General features: G+C 45.6%; 1 protein-coding gene across 3 annotated transcripts in view; it reads right to left on the reverse strand.

Moving 5' to 3' along the window:
- The window catches only part of LOC146360387 (nuclear GTPase SLIP-GC-like), a 104,497-nt gene that overhangs the window by 52,502 nt on the left and 39,120 nt on the right, over window positions 1-12,875 (reverse strand). For all 3 annotated transcript variants that reach the window (XM_084830478.1, XM_084830400.1, XM_084830569.1), the window contains one exon: window positions 1,962-2,177. In XM_084830478.1, coding sequence (XP_084686604.1) covers window positions 1,962-2,177 — 216 coding nt within the window. The remainder of the gene's footprint in view (window positions 1-1,961; window positions 2,178-12,875) is intronic.

Genomic DNA, 12,875 nt, shown 5'->3' on the forward strand with positions numbered 1-12,875 from the left:
GATGTAATTCAAAATTCCATCACCACTCTGTAAGGGGCTGTGGATTTAATTAACATTTCTTGGCAAAAAATGGAGGCGAAGGTTAACGAGCTGGAAGATAGGGTGGCAGCCAACAAAACTGTGTCACAAGTTTTTCACAACTCACTTGTTAGAATTTCTCGACTGGAGGCTTTTACCCGCAGGGCTAATGTACATATAATTGGAATTAGGGATGTGCCTAGTGATGTAAATTTGTCTACTTTTGTAGATAAGCTTTTGCATGAGATACTCCCTGTGCCATCTGATTATTTACTTGATATTGAGCAGGCATTCCGTGTGCCAAATGCCAAAGGGACTGGCTATACAATTACAGTCCAATTTGCAAGAATCTCCACAAAAAATTATATCCTGTGTTTGGCAAGAGGGGGTGGAAATCTTTTTTGGAAACAGGATAAAGTTATGTTATTTCCGGATTACACCAAAGAAGTTGCTGAGAAAAGAAGACAATTCATTAAGGCGAAAAATCTGGCAAAACAAAGGAACTTACAATATCACTTAAAATATCCTGCTACATTGTGCATTGTTTCTGAAGGTCAGATGAAGAAGTTCCCAAATCATGAAATGGCGGAGGCGTGGCTAAATGAAAAAACACGTGAGATTTCTGTTCCAGCCCCATGACCTGGAATCCACAAACATGTTTTGTTAACTGGCTATGTTTAGTCAGAATGACTCAGGTTAGGCCAGAGTTAATTACATACATACATACATACATATATATGTATGTATGTATGTGTGTGTGTGTGTGTGTGTGTGTGTGTATATATATATATATATATATATATATATATATACGTCTGCTTTCTCTCATTTTTCTTTCTCCTTTTTTTTTAATCCTTTTTCTTTAAAATGGATTTGACATATTGTACCTAAATATACTGTTTGAAGGTATATAGAAATGTGCACACTCACTTACATATCTAGTATAGAATATATTACTGATTGTTGTAAGATTGTTTTTAACCTTTATTATCATATAACATTATAAAATTTATTAGTGATTTGTTATCATTATTTATCCTTTTTAATCTCCTTCCTTTTTATTATTATTACTATCATTATTATGAGACTGGCTATATGGCCACTGCAAATGAATTGTAGGTCTGCTTCCTTGTTATAAGACAGGTGACATGATAAGATTAATCATGCTGTATTGAATTGTTATTTTGTCAGTGTTATAGATATAATTTTTAAGTGAATGGAATTTGAAGCCCGTGTGTATTAGAGTTTAAATTTAATCCATATATATATATATATATATATATATTGCTCCTTTTTGTTATTGCTGTGTCCTCTTAAGAATATTGTATTGTTGGGAAACTGTAGCTACCAATTAGGTTGTTGGTATTGTTTATTTCATTTATAAAGATAAAAAATTAAATTAAAAGTATTTTTTTAAAAAAGAAGTAAATAACTTTTGTCTTCAATTGCACTTACTCAGCATGGGAGAGAGGGGTGGAGAATTGGGAACTGCTTTTGGGATGACTTTTTAAAAGATCTCCACTCATTCGCTGCACTGTCCCTGCGCTAAGCTTAACAGATTTTTTTTTTAAGAAGAAGAAAGCTTGTTGGTGTCGTGAGACTCTGCTTTCATATAGCCAAATTAATGTGGTTTTCGTTTGCCTCGGGTTTATACCTTTGTCTCACTGCATTAATTGGCTACGTGTGCCATGGGCGGGAGGAGGAAATGCAAATTCAGGAAAAAGTGTTTTTGAACTGCGTTAGCGTCGGAGGACACTTCCATGTAGACTGGGCCATGGTTGCAACAGGAAATTCCATTTTACAAATGTGACAAAATACAGGGCATGGGAGCTACCAGAGCTCTGAGTATATGAAGTCAAGCAGCTCTGTGAATTGCTATATGCCATTTCCAAACAGTGTGACCCAGAATGTCACAGCAAACACAGATGTAAAACTCCACTCACCTCTTTTTCCTTAAATGAAATAGCTCTTTTGGCAGGGACATTCACCTGCTTTTTCGCCACCAACAATTCTTCATAACTTTTCTCTTCGGCTCCATCCCCGTAAAGTGCACGGAGCTTTTCAATGGCATCGCTCACACTCTCGTCAGAGACATCTATGTCATCATCCCCATTCTTGCTCAAGACCTCCACCAGGTTCTTCAACTCTCCCCTCCATTCCTGTCAGTGAAGAGCCACATAAAGCCTGTTAGGTTTAATGGCTTGCTGAAAGGGAAACACGTTGTAGAGTGGGGGGAGGGGGTAAAGTTATCATAAGACAGTAACTTGGGCTCTTTCTTCACCATCCAGAACTACAACCAAGACAAAGGAGACAGCAGAAAGATTTGCCAAGGAATAAACAGTGGCATCCTGTGTGAGATACTGCATCACTATGGGTCATCTGGCAGCTCTGCACACCCAAGAACCCTCATGAAATGGGAAAAGTCAGGGCAGTGCAGGGTTGTGGTTGGGACCAACAAGGAAGCCAACATCATTGGGATGAGACATAGTAGGACCCCATTTCTCTCCCACCAAAACTCACTGAACTGCCACCCTACAGGAACTCCGATCCAGGGGGTTCTCAGCCCTTCTTACAGGAGATTCTCCAGTTCCACCCTTACAGCCCAACTGCATTTCACAAGAGTCACGTAACTGCCCCTCAATCCACATCTCCCCCTGTGTCTTCCCTGTTATGTGGGAAGATGTGGGATCAAAGGTGTGAGATACAGCATTATCACATCCAGCATTTATACTTGTGCACATGCACACACACACCCCTGCAAGCGCAACAGAAGCGCAGCAGTGTGGAGAATGCTGGACACAATGATGCTAAATCAGACATCTTCACCAACTACACATTGTTGTTGTTCAGTCGTTCAGTCGTGTCCGACTCTTCGTGACCCCATGGACCATAGCACGCCAGGCCTTCCTGTCCTGCGCTCTCTCCCGGAGCGTGCTCAAGTTCATATTCATTGCATCCGTGATGCTATCTAGCCATCTCATCCTCTGCCGTCCCCTTCTCCTTTTGCCTTCAGTCTTTCCCAGCATCAGGGTCTTTTCCAGGGAGTTTTCTCTTCGCATTAGGTGGCCAAAATATTGGAGCTTCAGCTTCATTATCTGTCCTTCCAATGAGCACTCAGGGTTGATTTCCTTTAGGATGGACTGATTTGACCTCCTTGCAGTCCAGGGGACTCGTAAGAGTCTTCTCCAGCACCACACTTCGAAAGCATCAATTCTTCGGCGCTCAGCCTTCCTTATAGTTCAGCTCTCACAGCCATACATTACTACTGGGAAAACCATAGCTTTGATTAGATGGACCTTTGTCGGCAAGGTGATGTCTCTGCTTCTTACTATGCTGTCTAGGTTGGCCATAGCTTTCCTCCCAAGGAGCAAGCGTCTTTTAATTTCATGGCTACAGTCACCGTCTGCGGTGATCTTGGAGCCCAAGAAAGTAGATCTGTCACTGCTTCCATTTCTTCCCCTTCTATATGCCAGGAAGTGATGGGGCCAGATGCCATGATCTTAGTTTTTTTAATGTTGAGTTTCAAACCAGCTTTTGCACTCTCCTCTTTCACCCTCAACAAGAGGCTCTTGAGATCCTCTTCGCTTTCTGCCATTAGGGTGGTATCGTCTGCATATCGGAGGTTGTTGATAATTCTCCCAGCAATCTTAATTCTGACCTCTGATTCATCCAACCCGGCATTTCTCATGATGTACTATTACCTTGGACCATTGTATGACAATGGAGTTAAAGGAATACTGAAGGAGGACCGGAGATTGTTGAGAAGTTGAATACATTCTTTTCATCCGTCTTCACTGCAGAAGATATAGGACAGATACCTGTGCCTAAATTGATGTTTTCAGGAAGGGAGTCTGGGGAACTGAGGCAAATAGTAGGGACAAAAGATGAAGTTCTCAAACTTATTGATAAATTGAAAGCAAATAAATCACCGCGCCCAGATGGTATCCATCCTAGAGTTCTCAAAGAACTCAAATATGAAATTGCTGATCTTCTACCCAAGATATGTAACATGTCCCTAAGATCAGCCTCTGTACCAGAGGACTGGAAGATGGTCAATGTAACACCTATTTTCAAAAAGGAATCCAGGGCGGATCTGGGAAATTACAGGCCAGTTACCTTAACGTCTGTTCTGGGTCTTTTCTGGGTAAATTGGGTGAAGGCATTATTAAAGATAAAATCAGTAAGCATATAGAAGGACAAGCCCTGCTGAAAAAGAATCAACACGGCTTCTGCAAAGGTAAGTCCTGTCTCACTAACTTTTTAGAGTTCTTTGAGAGTGTCAATAAACGTGTAGACAGGCGTGATCCGGTAGACACTGTTTACTTGGACTTCCAAAAGGCTTTTGACAAAAGACTCTTGAGCAAACTTAGCAGTCATAGAATAAGAGGACAGGTCCTCTTATGGATCAGTACCTGGTTAAAGAACAGAAAGCAGAGAGTAGGAATCAATGGTAAATTCTCCCAGTGGAGGGAAGTAAATAGTGGGGTCCCACAGGGATCTGTATTAGGACCAATGCTTTTCAACCTGTTCATAAATGATCTGGCATTAGGAGTGAGTAGTGAGCTGGCCAAGTTTCCCAAATGACACCAAATTATTTAGGGTGGTTAAAACAAAAAGGGATTGTGAAGAGCTCCAAAAGGATCTCTCCAAACTGGGAGAATGGGCATGTAAATGGCAAATGCAGTTCAATGTAAGCAAGTGCAAAGTGATGCAGATTGGGGCAAAAAATCCCAACTTCAAGTATAGCCTGATGGGACCTGAGCTAGTGGTGACTGACCAAGGAAGAGATCTTGGGATTGTGGTGGACAGCTCAATGAAGAAGTCAACCCAGTGTGCGTTTGCTGTAAAAAAGGCAAACTCCATATTAGGCATAATTAGAAAAGGGATTGAGAATAAAACTGCCAACATCATACTGCCCCTATACAAATCTATGGTGCGAGCACACTTGGAATACTGCATACAATTCTGGTCACCACACCTAAAAAAGATATTGTAAAGATGGAAAAGGCATGGAAAAGGGCAACTAAAATGATCAAGGGGCTGGAGCATCTCCCCTGTGAGAGAAGGTTGCAACAGCTGGGATTGTTTATCTTGGAAAAAGGAGGGTAAGGGGAGACAGGATAGAGGTCTACAAAATGATGCCTGGTGTGGAGAATGTGGATAGGGAGACATTTTTCTCCCTTTCTCAAAATACTAGAACCCAAAGGGGTCATCCCATGACGCTGATTGGTGAGAGATTCGGGACAGATAAGAGGAAGTCCTCCTTCACACAGCGCCTGGTCAAACTCTGGAATTCGCTACTGCAGGATGTCGTGACGGCCACCAGTTTGGATGACTTTAAAAGAGGGTTGGACAAACTCCTGGAGGAGAAGGCTATCAATGGCTACTAGTCCTGATGGCTCTGTGCTACCTCCAGTACCAGAGGTGGTGAGCCTATGTACACCAGTTGCTGGGGAACATGGGCAGGAGGGTGCTGTTGTGCTCATGCCCTGCTTGTGGGTTCCTGGTCGACAGCTGGCTGGCCACTGTGCGAACAGGATGCTGGACTAGATGGACCCTTCGTTTGATCCAGCAGGGCTCTTCTTGGGTTCTTATGTACCTGGTTCATAGAGCTGGAAGGGCACCTCGGAGGTCATCTGGTCCTGGGTTCTCCAACGTGGTGCCCATGAGCACCCATGTGCCCGCAGACACCTCGCTTGGCGCCCACCAGGCTCTCTGCCCCTCCTGATATTTATTTTATTTCCTAAGATGCCTCTTAACTGGAAGGCTGGCCTGCCGCAAAGTGACATGCTGCCCTCCAGCACCATCTTTATCTGGGTGGCTCTGTGTTTTGGTGCAAAACCCACCTCTGCCTTCTCCTTTAAAGAGTTCTAATCCTTTGGAGTAGCAGAGAACACGCTGGCTCCCTCTTCCACGTGACAGCCCATCGTATCTGAAGACGGTTACCATGCCAGCTCAGAAAAGAACTTCAGGGGCTCATAAAAGCCTGCCTCGAAGGAGAGATGAGCTTCACAAGCCCCAGAATTCTTCTCCTGCTCGGATTACAATATCAGTAGGAGAAAAAACTGCGTCTTGCTTCTCTGGCTGATTAATGTGTTAAACAGCCAAGAGAGAGATGTCTTCCGGCTGGGCAAAACTGTGCGTTATTCTCATGGCCCGCAAACCCGTCCAATGACTCTCTGGGGGTAAGAGCTGTGCTCTCCGTGAAGCACATGGTTTGCAGTCTGCAATCCAGGACATCTCAGGATAAACAGATCTCTGCTCCCAGGGCAGGGAAAGACCCATGCCTGAGGCCCTGGCGAGTGGCTGCCAGCACTGGGCTAGGCGGGCCAGCGGCCTGGCGCACCAAGGGGGCTTCACGTGCTTATTCGGCTCCCTTGAAAACCACGTCTGACTCTAGCCAAAGTGCATCTGTAGCGGCGCCAGGCCGGGCCAGGGCTTCGCTCCTGCACTTGTATTGAAGCCGGCCCCCAGCTGGGTCGTGGTCTGCTAGGGGAGGAGGAAGGGAGTGCGGGCAGCTGGTGGCTGCCTCTTGTCCACCATGCAGAGCCAGCCAGACAAAGGGGGTGAGAGGAGCCTGAGGGAGCTCCGCCGCCTCCTCTCAGCCCCTCCTCAGCTCTCGGCTTCTCCGCCCATACCCGCTCCGTGCCTGCACGCCCCGCACTGCCCTCGTCGTCCCGCAGCACCGGCCACCCGTGCAGGGCTGCTGCTGCTGCCGCTCCTGGCCACGGCCACGGCAGCAGCATGGGGGGCAGCCTTGCCCGGCAAAGGGCTGATTCACCCGCTCTTGCAGCCCGCCTCCTCTTGCTCCGAGAGGGAGGAGCTGCTCACAGCGCCCGAGACTGTGCCGTCGCCCTCCGGCTTCGGGGGAGGGTGGCCGGGAGCACGTGGGCCAGGCTACGTCGCTCGCTGGAGACGCTGATCCCGATCGTCAGTCCGGTGCCCCCAGCCAGCCCAGCCAGTTGCAGAGCAGTGGCCACCCAGCACGCATGGGCTGCTGCAGCGGAAGACACGGCGCCCCATGCCCCAGAACATGCTGGCCGGCATCAGACTCAGGTAGGTCAGCTCACTCGGTTTGTTGGGTGGCCGTAAAAGATTTACGTAGCCTATCACGGCTAGATTTTTAAAAAATACCGTGATAGGCTACGTAAATGTTTACATAGCCTATCACGGCTGATTTAAAGGGAAAAAAAACGCGCGTACGCAAATGGCGGCGCCCATGGGGGCCGCCATTTGCATTCCTTATTTTGACACGACTTAGTCTACGTAAACATTTACATAGACTAAGACGGCGAAAATAAGGGGAACGCAAATAGCGTAGATGCTACACTATTTGCATTCCCCTTATTTTCACCGTAGTCTACGTAAATGTTTACGTAGACTAAGACGTGTCAAAATAAGGAACGCAAATGGCGGCGCCCATGGGCACCGCCATTTGCATACGCGCGTTTTTTTTTCTTTTAAATCAGCCGTGATAGGCTACGTAAACATTTACGTAGCCTATCACGGCTGACTGCAGGGACGCAAGCGGCGGCAGCTACGGCTGCCGCCATTTGCGCACCCGGCCAGCCAGGATACGGGGGGGGGGACGGAGTGCCTCCCCCCTGCCAGAATTGCAGGGGGGAGGGACGGAGCACCTCCCCCCCACCTCGTATCAAATTTCATTAAAGGTAAGTCACTTTCGTACATCCCTAGTTGGAAGGGGCCTACAAGGCCACTGAGGATTGCACCCTTAATTGATTGGATGTATCATCTACGTCATCCCAAAGGCTCAGGGCTGGTAACAATATGCTAATCAATCTACTTTATCTTTCCCTGTTGCTGGCCACCAAAAGACAGTTTGAGTAAAACATTTCTTCAGCAGCTTCCAGAAGAAGCACAGACTTTGGTTTTTACAATATATGCGCTACTTTACAGAGAACCATAAGCAAAGAAAAAGAAGTTAGGTCTCTGCCCCTAGATGCTTACAATCTAAATTTAAATTTGATTTGTAATCTAAAGTTACAAAGCTGTTTGAAACTTAATTTTTGATTATACAAGTTATTATTATCATTATCATCATCGTTATGTTCTTTTTCCTCACACCATTTAGATATAATGTGCCTTTAGGAAGTAAGGGTGTGGAGATGTGAATGGCCTAGACCCTTGTCCTCCTCTTGAAAATATGCTCCCATGGTTTTGTACCTTTTATTGAAAAACACATATAAAGCTGATTTACATACCCTTAACTGAGGTTTGTTTAGGGGGGGGGGGCTCATTACTGCATCACCCTTAAAACTCCTGATGCTTAAACTTGTTCTTGGCAGTTCTCCAAACTATAAACCAGTACCAGCAGCCAGAGCCAGCTAGAGCACCATCCTATTTGTTGTTGTTGTTGTTCAGTCGTTCAGTCGTGTCCGACTCTTCGTGACCCCATGGACCACAGCACGCCAGGCCCTCCTGTCCTGCGCTCTCTCTCGCAGCATGCTCAAGTTCATATTCATTGCATCCGTGATGCTATCTAGCCATCTCATCCTCTGACGTCCCCTTCTCCTTTTGCCTTCAGTCTTTCCCAGCATCAGGGTCTTTTCCAGAGAGTTTTCTCTTCGCATTAGGTGGCCAAAATATTTGAGCTTCAGCTTCAGTATCTGTCCTTCCAATGAGCACTCAGGGTTGATTTCCTTTAGGATGGACTGATTTGACCTCCTTGCAGTCCAGGGGACTCGTAAGAGTCTTCTCCAGCACCATAGTTCGAAAGCATCCATTCTTCGGCGCTCAGCCTTCCTTATAGTTCAGCTCTCACAGCCATACATTACTACTGGGAAAACCATAGCTTTGATTATGCGAACCTTTGTCGACAAGGTGATGTCTCTGCTTCTTACTACGCTGTCTAGGTTTGCCATAGCTTTCCTCCCAAGGAGCAAGCGTCTTTTAATTTCATGGCTACAGTCACCATCTGCGGTGATCTTGGAGCCCAAGAAAGTAAAATCTGTCACTGCTTCCATTTCTTCCCCTTCTATATGCCAGGAAGTGATGGGGCCAGATGCCATGATCTTTGTTTTTTTAATGTTGAGTTTGAAACCAGCTTTTGCACTCTCCTCTTTCACCCTCAACAAGAGGCTCTTGAGATCCTCTTCGCTTTCTGCCATTAGGGTGGTATCATCTGCATATCGGAGGTTGTTGATAATTCTCCCAGCAATCTTAATTCCGACCTGTGATTCATCCAACGCAGCGTTTCTCATGATGTACTCTGCATATAAGTTAAATAAGCAGGGTGACAATATGCAGCCTTGTTGTACTCCTTTCCCAATTTTGAACCAATCGGTTGTTCCATGTCTGGTTCTTACTGTTGCTTCTTGACCCTCGTACAGGTTTCTCAGGAGACAGGTAAGGTGGTCTGGTACTCCCATCTCTTTAAGAATTTGCCAGAGTTTGTTGTGATCCACACAATCAAAGGCTTTAGCGTAGTCAATGAAGCAGAAATAGACGTTTTTCTGGAATTCTCTTGCTTTCTCCATGATCCAGCAAATGTTGGCGATTTGATCTCTAGTTCCTCTGCCTCTTCGAAACCCAGCTTGTACTTCCGGTAGTTCTCGGTTCGCATACTGCTGAAGCCTAGCTTGTAGGATTTTGAGCATCACCTTGCTGGCATGTGAAATGAGCGCAATTGTGCGGTAGTTTGAACAGTCTTTGGCGTTGCCCTTCTTTGGAATTGGAATGTAAACTGACCTTTTCCAGTCTTGTGGCCACTGTTAAGTGTTCTAAATTTGTTGGCATATTGAGTGCAGCACTTTAACAGCATCATCTTTTAGGATCTTAAATAGCTCAGCTGGAATACTGTCATCTCTGCTAGCTTTGTTGTTAGTAATGCTTCCTAAGGCCCACTTGACTTCACTCTCTTAGTTGTCCGGCTCAAGTTCAGTGACCGCACTATCATGGCTATCAGGGACATTAAGTTCTTTCCTGTATAGTTCTTCTGTGTATTCTTTCCACCGCTTCTTAATCTCAGCTGCTTCTGTTAGGTGCATGCCTTCTTTGTGCTTTATCATGTCCGTCTTTGCACAAAACCTTCCCTTGAGATCTCCAATTTTCTTGAAGAGATCTCTAGTCTTTCCCATTCTGTTGTTTTCCTCGATTTCTTTGCATTGTTCATTTAAGAAGGCCTTCTTGTCTCTCCTTGCTATTCTCTGGAACTCTGCATTCAGTTGGCTATATCTTCCCCATTCTCTCTTGCTTTTCGCTTCCCTTCTTTCCTCAGCTACTTGTAAAGCCTCATCAGACAGCCACTTGGCTTTCTTGCATTTCTTTTTCTTTGGGATGGATTGAGTTGCTGCCTCCTGAACAATGTTACGGACCTCCATCCATAGTTCCTCAGGCACTCTGTCTATCAGGTCTAATCCCCTAAATCTATTCCTCACCTCCACTGTATATTCATAAGGGATATGATCTAGGTCATACCTGAATGGTTTAGTGGTTTTCCCTACGTTCTTCAATTTAAGCCGAAATTTTGCAATAAGAAGCTCATGATCTGAGCCACAGTCAGCTCCAGGTCTTGTTTTTACTGACTGTATGGAGCTTCTCCATCTTTGGCTGCAAAGGACATAATCAATCTGATTTCGACATTGACCATCTGGTGATGTCCATGTGTAGAGTTGCCTCTTGTGCTGGTGGAAAAGAGTGTTTGCTATGATCAGCGTGTTCTCTTGGCAAAACTCTATTAGCTTTTGTCCGGCTTCATTTTGTACACCAAGGCCATGCCTGCCTGTTATCCCGGTGATTTCTTGACTTCCTACTTTAGCATTCCAATCCCCTATGATGAAGAGGACATCTTTTTTTGGTGTTAGTTCTAGAAGGTGCTGTAGGTCTTCATAGAACCGATCAACCTCAGCTTCTTCGGCCTCAGTGGTTGGGGCATAGACTTGAATTACTGTGATGTTGAATGGTTTGCCTTGGATTCATACTGAGATCATTCTATCGTTTTTAAGATCGTACCCCAGTACTGCTTTTCCCACCCTTTTGTTGACTATGAGTGCTACTCCATTTCTTCTAAGGGATTCTTGCCCACAGTAGTAGATATGATGGTCACCTGAATTAAATTTGCCCATGCCTGTCCATTTTAGTTCGCTGATTCCCAAGATGTCGATGTTCAATCTTGCCATCTCATGTTTGACCACCTCCAGCTTACCTTGATTCATTGATCTGACATTCCAGGTTCCTAAACAATATTGTTCTTTACAGCATCAGGCTTTCTTTTCACCACCAGACACATCCACAGCTGAGTGTCCTTTCGGCATTGGCCCAGCCACTTCACTCTTTCTGGCGCTACTTGGAAATACCCTCTGCTCTTCCCCAGTAGTATATTGGACACCTTCTGACCTGAGGGGCTCATCTTCCGGTGTCATATCTTTTAGCGTTGTGATATGTTCCATGGGGTTTTCTTGGCAAGAATACTGGAGTGGGTTGCCATTGCCTTCTCCAGTGGACCACATTTTGTCAGAACTCTCTGCCATGACCTGTCCGTCTTGGGTGGCCCTGCACGGCATAGCTTATGGCTTCACTGAGTTACGCAAGCCCCTTCGCCACAACAAGGCAGTGATCCATGAAGGGGGCACCATCCTATCCACTCCCACAATTCCAGGGCAGGAAAGGAGAACAGGGCCACAGCAATACACCAGCTCCTAACTGTCACCCTTTTCCAAGGAGTATCCTCTACTTCATTTTTCCTCACCTCAGCAGTTTCCTCTTCTGCCTCAGCTTGCTGTTGCTCTTCTGGCTTCTGCACTTCACTTTGCTGCTGTAGTTCCACCATTCTGTCTAAGAACTCTTCATCGTCTCTTATTCCCCAGAGGGTTGACACTCACCGCACCAGGCCTTTTACTTTTTATTCTAACAGCGTGATCAACTTGCAGTTGTTGCAGGTGTAGGCCATGTTGTTTTCAGGCAAGAAAACAATCATTGCACACACCTTGCAGGTCACCAACACTGGAGAGTCTTGTCCTTCCATAGTCTCTATTCTCTTTATTTTTCTAGCTTTCTGAGTGTACTGAGAGTTCAGATCTCCAGGGCCAGATGAACTGCATCCTAGAGTCATAAAGGAACTGGCAGAAGAACTCTCAGAACCGCTGTCTATTCTCTTTGAGAAATCATGGAGGACGGGGGAAGTGCCAGATGACTGGAGGAGGGCTAATGATGACCCTGTCTTCAAAAACGGCAAAAAGGAGGAACCTGGGAACTATAGACCAGTCAGTCTGACATCAATCCCTGGGAAAATTCTGGAGCAGATGATAAAGCAATCCATCTGTAAGCACCTTGAAAACAATACAGTGATTCCTCGAAGCCAACATGGATTTGTCAAGAACAAGTCCTGCCAGACAACTCTGATCTCATGTTTTGATCAGGTAACCTCCCTTGTGGACTGTGGGAATGCTGTGGACATCATATACAGTACCTCGACTTCAGCAAAGCTTTCGACAAAGTGCCCCATGATGAGCAAACTAGCTCAAAGTGAGCTAGATGAAACAACGATCCGGTGGATCCACAGCTGGCTACAGAATTGGACTCCAAGAGTGCTTCTCTTTGGGAATGTTACAAAGTAGCTCTCTTTGGAGTGAACAGTACTGACCATTTTGAGACACAGCCACAAAGCCTGGCATCTTCATCCCCAGAATCAGCAAAGGTGGGAGACAGGCACAGGAATGGGACTGAGAGCAACACGCAAGATGAGAGCAAGCAATTCAGTTTTGAATGGACTGCTTAAAATGCCTTCCCCAAAGGCAAAGGGGGGGAGGTAAAAATTAAGCAAAACATGAATGTGCTGGATAGCAAGAGTGATACCTGGTAAGTTACCTAGTCAGCCACCTGCAATATGCTCCCATTGT

The sequence above is a fragment of the Heloderma suspectum genome, chromosome 1, assembly GCF_057233095.1.
Source record: "Heloderma suspectum isolate Gila_16-S chromosome 1, 16-S_ref, whole genome shotgun sequence".
Taxonomy (NCBI): Eukaryota; Metazoa; Chordata; class Lepidosauria; order Squamata; family Helodermatidae; genus Heloderma; species Heloderma suspectum.